The following is a 12644-nucleotide window of genomic DNA, read 5'->3' on the forward strand; positions in this document are numbered from 1 at the left end:
TGTGGGATGTATATGAGGAAGAAAAAGAGTTTCAGGAACATGGTATGAATTAATACAGCCTGGGCTAATAATGCCATAAAAGGGACTGATTTTAAAGTTGGACTCTATTCCATGGACAATAGAGAGTTAATGAAAGTTTTAAGTATAGGAATAATATTCAGACATTTGCTTTAGACAGAGACAGGGTCATTAGGATGTAATAATGTAGGTGACGTGTATTGGGATCTGGTATTAATTATGAGATTGCAAAGGAGAGATATTAATAGAATTTGACAACTTACCAACTTTGGGAAGGAAAAAAAAGAAATGATTTAATGACAATAATAAGTTTTCAGACTGGGAGCTAGAAGAATATTGTTGATATTCTTATAAAAGTTAAGAAGGGGAGATGAAAAGTTGTTTGAGGAGGGAAGACAAGATTTTAGACATATTTAAGTTAAAGTGCCAGTAGTACATGCAAGTGACATCACATAGGAGGCTCTAATTGTAAAACTGGAGCTCCAGATAATGGCAAGACTGCAATATATAGGTGGGTCCCCTCAGCATGGGGTTAGTGGTGGAAACAGTAAAAGTCCATGAGCTTGTCATGAAGAAATGGCCTAGAGAGAGAATAGAGTTGGGATGGAAGGCTAGGAAACATGTACATATGGAGGAAAGAGGGCAAGGAAGGTCAAAGAAAAAGTGACCAGAAAGATTAGAGTTCAAAAGAAAAATAGATGTAATTATTTATAATGTCATAGTAACTACAGGAAAAGAAACCATTTCAGGGACAAGGTGTAGGTCACCAAGTCATTGCCAATGGATAATTATTAATGATTTTTAAAAGAGAATTTTCAGGGGAATGGCATACTTGAAAGCTAAAGAATGACAAGTGGATTGAGGGAAGGGGAGGTAAAAAACACAGGCAGTTATGCTGAAGAAAATGGCTTGGAATGAAAGGAAACACAGGTTAGCAGCTTGGTGTTCTTGTTTAATCTAGAGCCATCTCCTTTTTGATCTCAGATGTAAAGTGTTTACCCTTCTTTTCAGGACCAGCTTCCACAGTTGTGTCCTCTTTAATCAGGCATCTGTGCTTTTTTGTGGCATCATCCTCTTTCTTGTTATTGATTTTGTTCCTTATTTTGGAAATATTATTCTCAACTTCAAAACTCCTTTTTCTTGATTACTATCTCTCTCTCTACCATTTCTCCCCTCCACATTTTACCTAGTTTCCCAGATACTGGAATGCTAGTATTGCTTCTCCTCTCCGGACAAGGATGAGGTTTCTACCTCATGCATGAGTGTCTCTACTGAGCCACTGATGCTTTGGATAATGCCGTTGATGTTACCAACGCTAAACCAAAGGAGCCATTCCAGTACTCACATTACTAGGTTTCTCAATTGTATTAACCACTTTGCCTCTTCTGTAAGCTTCTGTTTTCTTGGCCTATCATGACAACATAGTCTCTTGGTTCTCCATATATCGTCTGACCTTTTATGTCTGACTTGTGACCTTTACGTCTGACTTTTTTGTTTTTTCTTTGCTGACTCTTAAATTATTAGTGTTCCCAGATTACATTATTAATACTCTGGGGTTTTCATTTTACACGATCTCTTTGTGAAATAGATCAACTTTCAAGGTTGAAACTCTGACCTATATCCTAAAGATACCCGATTATATGTTGCCTCTTCAGGACATTGCTGTGAAAAGGCATTTCTCTGAAAATTTCCAGCTTGTATGCTCAAATGTCCAATAAACATCTTCAAATAAAACCTGTCTTAAACTAAACACCTCACTCCCCCTTCCCAACTTGTTTTTTTATTATTATTGGTGAAACCATAATCTACCATTTATCTCACTAGAAAACTGGGGGTGATCTTTCTCCTTCACCTGATTACTCAAAGAGTCTCCAAGTTCTGCTGATTTTATCCTCTAAATATTTCTTGAATATATTTCCTCCTATTCATAACTGTGACTTCCATTTTAATTTAAGCCTTCATTATATCATGCTTGAACCACTGTAATGAACTCACTATTGTCCTTAGGTTTTTGATTTTTATTTCACTAATATTGATCTTACCAGAATTTCCCCACAATCACAACCAAGTCATCAAGGTCATAAAACTGACTAAGCCATTCAATGTAAAACCCTCTTTTTCCAAGTTGGTCATAAAATAAATAAAGCCCAACCTTGTTAAAATGACATGAGACTGCAAGATCAAACCCCTATTTCCCTTTCAACTTCATTTTCATACATGTCCCATTTTGAATGCTGCAATAAATACCACATTACTCATAATTCCAAATTCAGGAATATAATGTAAAATTCAGGAAAGTTGGTAGCAGGAAGGGATGGTCTTATGAATACATTGATCAGTTAGCATCATCTGAGAATTGATGTCTCTCTTTTCTGTTTCTCCACTATAATATATATCTGAGAATCTTTATATACAAGAAGTAAGACTGTTTCTTCCACAATTAATGATTTATTCTATTGTTTCAATCATTGACATCCCTAGGCTATAAACTCAAAATCTAAGCAACCTTTCGGCACAGATAACATTACATTCTTATTTTCTTGGAAATAGTGGTTTATCATGCTAAGGCTGTAGGCCTACATCCCAGAAATAATGTATAAATATCATGTGGGGGACATTTCAAACAATAAATATTTTCCTACTCCTTACTTCTTTACCAGGATTCTAACATACCCCATTTCCAAGGAAGCCTCACTGCCTAGGTACAACCCCTACTGCTAATGGAAACACATCAGGGCCTTCATGAGTGATGAGGGTCAAGAAAGGAGAGATTAAATTGTTTTGGAGAATTGAGTCCCTAAAGAAAACTGAGGAGAAGAATAATGAAATAAAAGCCTGGAACTACAGAAACCAATTTCTCAGCCTCCCAGTTTACCTCAGGCCTATCTCTAATCCAGGCATTACTTTCTAAGAGTATTAGTTACTTTGTTTCCTTTATATTAGTAGGGATCTCTGAAGGAGTGCAATATAAATTTGCTTTCCTCCCTTAAAGTAAATCCTTCCAAATGTAGAGCAAAGAGAATTTCTCTCAGCACTAAAGGAGATTTCAGGTACCCTGTAGTATAGAAAAAGAAATTGATTGAGGTCTTCTTTTGATTCCAGGCAGTTAGGAAATCCACTTACTAACATGAGTTATTTATTTTTAAAGTTTATTCTCCACAGAATTAGGCTTGATGAATTTTACATCAGAAGTAGAAGTGAAAGGATCATCATTTCATGCAAAATGTGTTCTTTTCTGTACAGATAATCAACATTTGCAGTGACCTTTTCTGAGTAACAAAAACCACTTTAGAGGACTATCCTCCTCTATTTAATATGAATGTGGAAGCCATCATTGAAAAGAAAACTTGGTCTTTATGTATAAGTCACATTCAAATTGTTTGCTGAGAGACATTTACTTTTCAGAGGATTAAAATAAAATAAACTGAAAAGTATAAATTTGCTATGTAATATTTATAACAATTCTTCTGGATAAAATAATTATGAGTAAGATTATATACCCATGGGTTCTATTAGAATTACAGATTTTCAGTTTTTCATTTCTATTAATGTACCACACATCTTACTGGCTCCTTTATTTGAAGTATGCATAGTAAAGTCTGACTCTAGTTTGGAATTCAAAGCCTTCTGTAATTGGCCTCATCTTTTATTTTAAATTATTCCATATCTCCTCTGTGGGAACATTCCATTTTAGCTAAACTTGTTCACTTTCCTCTAGGTGTATCTAAGGCTTTCCTCCTCCTTTGTTACACCTAAAATCCATTCTATTCCTGGAAAATTACTAACACCAAAGCTTATCCATTTTCCCTTTCGACTCAGGACATTTCTTATTAAGACATATTATTTGTCAACTAATACATTTAATCACTAAGCAAAAACATACCAATCACTTGCTGTGTTAGAAACAATACTAGATAGTATAAAAATGTAAACAATACATGTCTAAATATCCCATGTGTCAAAGAAAAAATGACAGTAAAATTTGGAAATATGTTGATCTAATGTATGATGAAAATATTGCATGGAAGCTTGGGGTGCAGCTAAACAGTAGTAGGGTAAAATTTACACTCTTTAAAAATACTCATTTAAAAATACTCATAAAAATACTTTCCTCATTAGAAAAGAGGAAAGGCTGAAAATTGAATATCGAGAAAGCCAATGTTTTTTTAATATGGAAAATTAAACCCAAATAAATTAGAAGGAAGCCAAATTTTTAAAAAGTAATAATAAAAGCTAATGAAGTAGTAAATTAAGTTCTACAATAGGGAAAGCAAAAAGTCAAAATTAGATTTGCCATAAAACCTAATAAAATATATAGACTCTTATGAAAACTTATTAAGAAAAAAGAGAGAAGGCATGAAACATCAATGTCAGAAAATTACCAATGTCAGGAGACATCATTACAGATCCTACAGAAAATTGAAAATAGGAATATTTTACAATAAATCGGAAAATTTTGATAAAATTCATATTTTGAATCCAAAACTATAATTTTTCCTCAAAGAAAATTCTAGCCAGATAGCTTCTCTGGTGAATTTTTTTCAAACATTTAAGAAAAAATTAGCACTAATCTTACTCTAAACCTTCTGGGAATAGAAAAAAGAGGAAACATTCATTTTTATGGAGCTAGAATAACCTTGATTGCAAAACCTAACAAGGACTAAAAAAGAGAAAAAAATACAAGCTAACTTCTTTTATGAACATAGAGACATAGATCCTAGCAAAATATTAGGAGATCAAGTCTGATAATGTGCATGAAAGATAAAACATAATAAAGTTGGTTTTATTTAGGGAATGTAGTTTGAAAAAAAAGTAATTAACCAGAATAATAGAAGAAGGGGAAATTACATTCATCATAGTAGATCTATTTAATATAATACATCACTAGAGTAGAAAGAATCTTCCTTAATCTGATAAGATATATAAAACCATTAGCCAATATCATTCTCAGAAAAAATGAAAACATGAAAAAATTTCTGTCTGAGAATTAGGACAAGGATGTCTGTTATTACCACTTCTATTAGACATTGTCCTAGATATTTTAGCCAGTGCAATAAGGTGAGAGAAAGAAATAATATGTACAAAAATAGAAAAGTAAGAATTAAAACTCACAAATGAAACTATTATCTACTTGAAACAATCAAAAGGATCTACAGCTGAACTATTATAATTAATGGGTAAATTCAGCAAGTTTTCTCAAAAGAAGTTATGCTACCTTTCCCTCCCTTCTTTAGTTCATGATATCGCTTTTTGGTTTTTGGGTTTTTGTTTTTTGTTTTTGGTTTTGTTTTGAAGAGATCATGGCTAGGTACACTGTAGAAATTTTTGATTGCTTTGATGAGTTCTTCAGAATATTATTCAATAGTTTTTTACATCCTATGTTTGATTAAACTGAAAACTAAATCTTTGGTTTAAGTGGATTCCAGTTGGATAGTCAGTTGCTTTGGCAAGAATACTTCAGAGGGCAATACTGATTTATATATATCACACTGCATAGCATTAAGAAGCCAGACGGTGAGGATATCCCATACTGAACGAATGGTTCTAAGTTTCATCAGTGGTTAAGTTGGTGACAATCACATTGCTTTGTTTCAAAGTTGCATTTTTCCCCTTGTAACTCTGTGGGGTAATACCTGGTTGTAATGGCAATATTCAGTCCCCTAATCATCTTTCATCAAATGGCTGCTAGTGTCCTCTGAAGATCCTTGCTTGAGTCAATTATTTCAGTAAGGAATACTGATTTTGTATGAATAATTGCTACTGTTTTGATGTATAAATATGTTAACAGTGAATACTCTACTGAGAGCAATAACTCTTAGAGAAAGAATAGTTCAGGTTAAACAGCATCTAAATGATAATCTTATTTCTCTTTTGGTTACTTATGATTTGGGATGACTTTCATATTTAAATGCATCTCAAGCATGACCACACTTCTTTCAGTTGGTTAAGCTAAGTTAAGCTTAAATTTAAAGGAACGTCTTAGTTGACATTTTCAAGACACTGAATGACTCCAGCAATAACCTGAATTGTAAGTTGATTAATCATAGTCCCGTCAAGTAGAATTCTTTGTAGAGCTTGTTTATCAAAGCAGAATATAAAAGAAGAATGTAGGAGAGAGTGGAAAAACCAGTCAGAAGAAGGCAAGAAATTATTTCCTTTTTCTCTAATTCTTTAACATTAGATTTAAAATGGGTTTCAGTTGGTTTATAGAGAAATGAGAAATGTTGAAAAGCTTTGAAATAGCTTGTTTAGAAGAAAGAGGTGGCAGTGAATGAGTTACAAAATGCTTTTTTGAGCAAAAGCAGCATTTCCATCTGGAACTTTTATTTAAACCTTATCTCTGCTTTGCAGCTGTACCTGGTAAGAAGGAAGAGAAAACAACCAAGACAGTGGAGCAAGGTAAAAAAAAATGAAGGAGGTTGACATTATCTTCTTTAGAAAGACAACAACATGAGGAGGAAAGCACTGGATTCAGACAGGAGGAAGACAATAATTGTTAAATCTCTTACTCTCTATCACTGTCCTTGCATGTTTTTCTGTGCCAGGGAGAATGTGAGGCAGCAATCTGGGTTTTTGTTCTTTTGTATAACTAAACTTTGACTATAAGTTCAGAGCAGGAAAACTCCACAGACTTCTTAATTATATCAGGGAAAATGCTGAAGATTATTGGGAATAAGGAAATGATCTGGGGTAACTGGTAGACATTTTTCTGTTTGGTTTGTGGTTTTAACACCATCCCATTGATCATAGTTTGAAGAATAAAGATGACATAACTCTATTTATGCAAAAGTAACTTCTCATGCTTAAAAAATAATATGTAAAACTTAAAGAAAAAAATCAAAAGTAAATTATTTGAGTTGATATTATAACTTCAGCAACTGATTCTCCCAAGAGGTCTGAAACCTCATATTAAAAATCAGAATATTAAAAGTAATACATTTTAGTTATATTTATGTGGCTATAAAATAAATATATTATTCTAGAGTATCCTTGAGAAAAATGCAAGAGTACAGTAGAGTTAAAACTTGTAAAGTGATGTTGGGCCTTCTGTTAGAACTCAGAGTGCTAATAACTTTAATTATGGTTCCCTGGTCTTTGGTTTTTCATCTATTATAATACTTATTATTTATTGTAATAAAGTCAGAACTAGTAATGATTTTGTCAAGAATGATGTCAAAATAATTTTTCCTTTTAAATTTGGGAATAATTAAATTCCTAATATGAAAAAAATTTATTTTTGACACAGATATATCAAGAAAACCCTTTAATTTCTCACATTTCAGATAAGTAAGTTAAGGTTTAGGATTCAATTAAGTTAAATGATTGGTTAAAAATTTATTTCCTTGGGCTTTTCAAAATAAAATCAGATTGCAATTACATTGAAAATATTTTCAAATTAATTTTGGCTTCTGGGGGCTCTGTGAAATTTTACAATTCAATAGAGAGTTTCTGTGAACTTCTTTCTGATGTGGGTTATTTCTGTCTCTGATATATAAAGTAGATGAATAGGAGGATTACATCCCAACTTTAACTTGTTCACTTAGGCAAGGCCCTGAGCCTAAAATTTCTTCTGAATAAATAAATAAATAAATAAATAAATAAATAAATAAAAGGGTGTTAATTATATCTGATCTGCCTATTCAACAAGATGTGGAGCTCAAATGAGAAAACATGGGAAAGGATATGAAGAATGATATATTCTTAGATAATTGCATAGTCCTTACTTAGGCATATTTCCTTATCAAATCAGCTTTAGTACAGGTGAGATAAACTGTCAAACTACTTTGATCTCACTAAGCTTCACAGTTTTTCCTTTTTATATAAAGGTGTTGATTGCTCATCTTTGGCATTTGTAGATTTGCTTTTATAGCCACAGCATATTGAGAAGACTGGCTAGAATGTAAAATGCCCACACTAATAATAGCACCTAAGAGATAAGTATTTAAACACAGATTGTTTATTTCTTCTTACCTGCATGTTGGTGTCCGTTTCATTAATTCTGTAATATTTCCTCAAATAGGTAGGAGACTAGATATGGCTCTTAGAGATGTGAAGTTAACTTCTTCAGAAAATTCTATAATTAATTTTTATTAAAAACACCTTTTCATAAAAGCTTAGGCTCTTAGCTTATATAAAAAAATGAGGTTCTCTCAATGGCTTTTTAAATATTGACTTAGTAAATCATTTTGGTTTTAAATATTGCAAAGTGATGGCCTCATATTTTTCAACTATACCTATCATAAGAAATAGAGTATTTGGATAAATTGCATATTTTTGAGATGATATATGTATGACTAATAATTGATATGAAAATGTATTTGTGATTTAAAAAATCAAAAGTTAATGTGAAAATAAGTCAATGACATTTTACGGATTTCATCAGAGTATTCTAAAATTTATTCATAAGATGAGACACTAAATCTATTGTGTACTTCTCTTCCTTATGCAGTTTGGTTATCTTCAGAAGTATAATCTAAAACCAGTTTATAATTCATTGAAATACAATTAAATAGTTCTTAAAGAGTCACTTTTATTCATTTAAGTTTGCGTCATGAACTTGTACAGGGGAAAAATACGATTTTCAAAATTCTTACTAGATTTAAAATATACTTGGTGATCTATATAAAATTGCATCTACTGAACCTCTGAACTTAGTCTGAATTGTAATTGTACTTAGGAAACATTGATTAAGCTAAACTTTACATTATGGAAAATTCACATAGTGAAAGGTGGAATGAATTTCATGTTAATGTAATTTAGTAACCTAGACTTCATATCACATAAGAAGTAGAAATTTGGTTAATCTAACTTCTGCAAAAGTCCAAAAATAGAACTCTATTTTATCTCTAACTCATGATTAATCATTTTTTTAGTTATTCTTTTTGTGAAGATCTTAAATTGGCTGGACTAGAATTTTGAGTATTAAGAAACACTTTATAAATAATTTCTCCATTTTAAAGGTGCACACACACACACACATACACACACACACACACACACACACACACACACGCCACACACATCATTAACTCTTCCTCCTTGGAATAGGCAGTACTAGAAACATCAAGAGATACAAATGTTTAACACAGTAAGTGTTGCTATTCTTATAGTGAGAGCTAAGGAAAGCCAAAGATAAAACATTGTAACACTTGCTAGGTGCTGTGTTCTACCATAGGAGGACTCATCTTTAGATATTTGTATATTACACCTAGAAAGAGTGCATCATGTTTCATTAAGCTTAATTTATTCATTTGTTGACATTTAATTTCTTATAGTGTACATTTTCTTCCTCGTTATTCACTTTCAAAATTGACCTGCCTCCTAAATCCCATTTACCTTTCTTTTTCAATCTTGATTTCTTTCAGAAGAAAACATTTAGCAATATTTGTTTGTTATTAGCCAGATGAGCAAAAGAGGCACTCTAAAGAAGCATCCAGGGGCTAACTACTTAGTTGGGCAGGGAAGGACACCAGTCAAGACAATTAACTTTAAAAGATCTGAATTGTAGATTGAAGTCCCAGCATCTCCTCATTTTTAATTTTCTTCCCTCAAAGTGACTTAAATCCAACAGTAAAAAGGTAAAGAAAATAGTAATAAATCAGATCACTTGCAAGTCATTTTTCCTTTTCTTTCATTCACACCTATGTATGAGTTTGCTTAAGGTCTTCTCTAACAGTCTGTTCTAGAAGCCCACAACAGTGCTGACTTACAGTATGTGTTCAATGAGTATCTGTGGGTTGAATGAAAACAGAGGGGTTGTTGAAGAAAAGACAATTAGATGAACTGTTCCTCTAAATACGGTTCAATTAAGAGAATATTTTAGTTAATCAAAATATGATTTCCAAGAGTGAAGGTTGCCATATTTTAGAAACCAGGATATAAGTGATTAAATTCTTCAGTTCTAAAATGGAACTAGTAGAGAAAAAATAATTAAATATACATTATTCATTAGTGACACCATATTATTATGATCTTTGTAAATGGTGTCCTTACATAAATAAAACTGCCTATGGTGAATAGTCATTATACAGATAAACACTGAAAAATTAAATTTTAGTAATTTCAACTCTTGTGAATTTTTTTTAAAAAACTTAAAATGGAGAAATTTAAACAATGCCCAATTAAGCCAATATATGAGTATAAATATAGAAACATTAGGCCTATCATTGTTTTTCTTATTTTTACAACTGTGGAGCAGAATTAGATGATCTCTTAGTCCTTCCAAATGTAAAAATTTTCTATTCAACCATGTGTTTAAGCAGTGTGTTCCTTACATCAAGATATAGAGGCTATTCTCCTTTAGGGGAAGACTAGTCTAGAAGTACTTTCTTTTCTAAGATTCTGATATTCAAATGTTAAGGAAAAACATACCATAAACTTGAGTACTTATAGATACTTGAGAATCCTAAAATTAAACTGAAAAATCACCTCAGAAATATTAAATATAGTTTTCCATTCTCTTAACTATTAAAAATCACTTCAAAATCATTAAGTAGAAACATGACAGAAAAATATTCACGAAAAAAGATGAAATAGAATTTAAGTGCCTATTAGTCACAAGAATAAATCTGAGCACAATTAGTAGTCATTTTATTCAAGATAAAACTGGAGCCTGTGGATCATAAATGTATCAAATACAGTTCATTTCCTGTAATAAAAAATTATATCTTGCCTTATGTTAAGAAATATTTCTAAATTCAGAAGCACACTAATTTGTGTTTGCCTGAAGAGTTTCTTTCTTTGCCTTTGATTCTATTTTGTAAACAAGGGTGCCCTACATATTTGTATTAGTGTTTTAAGTTGTCATAACAGCAGGGAAACCCAAATGCTATTACAGCTTTGTGTATTTGTCATCGTCCTTCACCTTTTCAGATTCTTCTATTCTTTGTACATGCACTGGTCTATTTCGAATACGTGATGTGTACTTATTGTAGATTTATCTCATACTTCAGAGTGTATGTTAATAATGTCTAAGAGTAATGGTTTCCCTGAGAGAAACTTATTTATTTAAATAATTAATATTTATATTTCATGGTGTGTCAAAATTATTTTAAAAAGAAACAATTTTGCATTTCAGACCAATGGAGTAAAACTGGAAGTTTAGTTAACACAAACTGTATTTAACTATTTGCTTACTATGTGATTATAAAATAACCTATTTGCACACGTGGACTAAGTCATGCTGTTGACCCTCAATAAATGTTAAATGATAACAATACTATTGATTCCTGTGAATTCCAAACTTTTTGACAACAGTTTGTGCTTTGATTGTTTAATATTTATTGAGCGCCCACAACAGGCTAGGCGCTGGAGAGTGGGTGTGTGGAACATGAAGTGGGCTACAGAGAGAAGATGGTTTTCATGCGGAGCTTTACGACACATGAAAAGGAGTGCACTCTGCTTATTTATGTATTTTATATATCTTCAAGAGAACCTTTGGCAATTCTCCATTGTCTCACTTGCTCACATAGCGCATCTCACTTCTCACTTTTAATACTTTCAAAATGTTCTCACAATTATTTTATCTTATGAATAGGAAATTCTTTTCCAGTTTCTTTCTCACTATGTTCCTCCCCACTCCCCTCATCCTTTTAATAACTAGACAGATCTAAATCCTATCTACACAGCAGAACAACATTTATTTAAAAGAAATGTGTATTGTTACATTAGTCTCCCGCAGGGTGCTGTAATCTGCCATGCAACATTTGGTTTATGTGATTCACACATTTATTGATAAGAATGCCATTCAGTGCTAAAGAGAATGTCAGCCCAGTAAAAGAGCAATGTGTGCCAATGCTGTTGACGAGATTTGGAGGTGATGCTATGAGAACCATTCATGTTGCACCTTTCTCTCGGAACTTAAAGGCTCTTTGTTATTAATGATCCATTTTTCTCTAATGAGCTAATGTGTGACTTGATCACTTATTTTATGCAAGCTATACAAGAGGCAAGTACAGGTCACACAGAGATATAATTTTAATGCCCCAATTTTTGTTTCCATTAAAATATTCTGCCTTTTAATTATCATGAAAACGAATCATTCCTCTGCCTATCTGGGCTTCTGTGACCCTTATTTCTTCCTTCCCCGTCTTAGAGATTCTGGGCATTTTATGGAGAAGCACACTAAAACTCTAAGATTGCCCCCAGGAACCTGTTTTTGTTCTTCATACTGGGATCACCATTCTTTTTTTAGTGGTGGTGGGGGGTCACCACTCTTAACACCAAGTAACCTTATTAACTATAGGTAGGAGAAACTGTTAGGTAGATGGGTTGAATTACATCAAAATACACCATATCCAGGAGCAATGTGTCACTCTTACTCTGCCTGCATTCTACTCCTTCCATGATTTATCAAAGTGGTTTCTAAATGGGAATGTTCTCAGTCTTTTAAGTTCTTAAAAGTAACACACTTTTTACATCAAATATGTGCTCTTCCTTCATTTATAATTCTCAAATTTTGTCTTGATTTGACTTACAACAATCTTCATGTAAAAATAATAGAATGCAGTTATGAACCATTTCCTATAGCCCAGTCAAATCTAATCATAAATATGAAGAAAGTTGTCATATGCTCTCTGAATTTAATGGCAATGAACTTCAGATTTCCTTTGTCAATACTTAATATA

At 32.3% G+C, this 12644-nt stretch overlaps 1 protein-coding gene across 2 annotated transcripts in view; it reads left to right on the forward strand.

Annotated features, from left to right (window-relative positions):
- TRDN (triadin) overlaps nt 1-12644 on the forward strand; it is a 391091-nt gene that overhangs the window by 262761 nt on the left and 115686 nt on the right. For both annotated transcript variants that reach the window (XM_080806278.1, XM_080806279.1), the window contains one exon: nt 6370-6417. In XM_080806278.1, the coding sequence (XP_080662404.1) occupies nt 6370-6417 (48 nt within the window). The remainder of the gene's footprint in view (nt 1-6369; nt 6418-12644) is intronic.

The sequence above is a fragment of the Martes martes genome, assembly GCF_963455335.1.
Source record: "Martes martes genome assembly, chromosome: 6".
In the NCBI taxonomy this organism is placed as follows: domain Eukaryota; kingdom Metazoa; phylum Chordata; class Mammalia; order Carnivora; family Mustelidae; genus Martes; species Martes martes.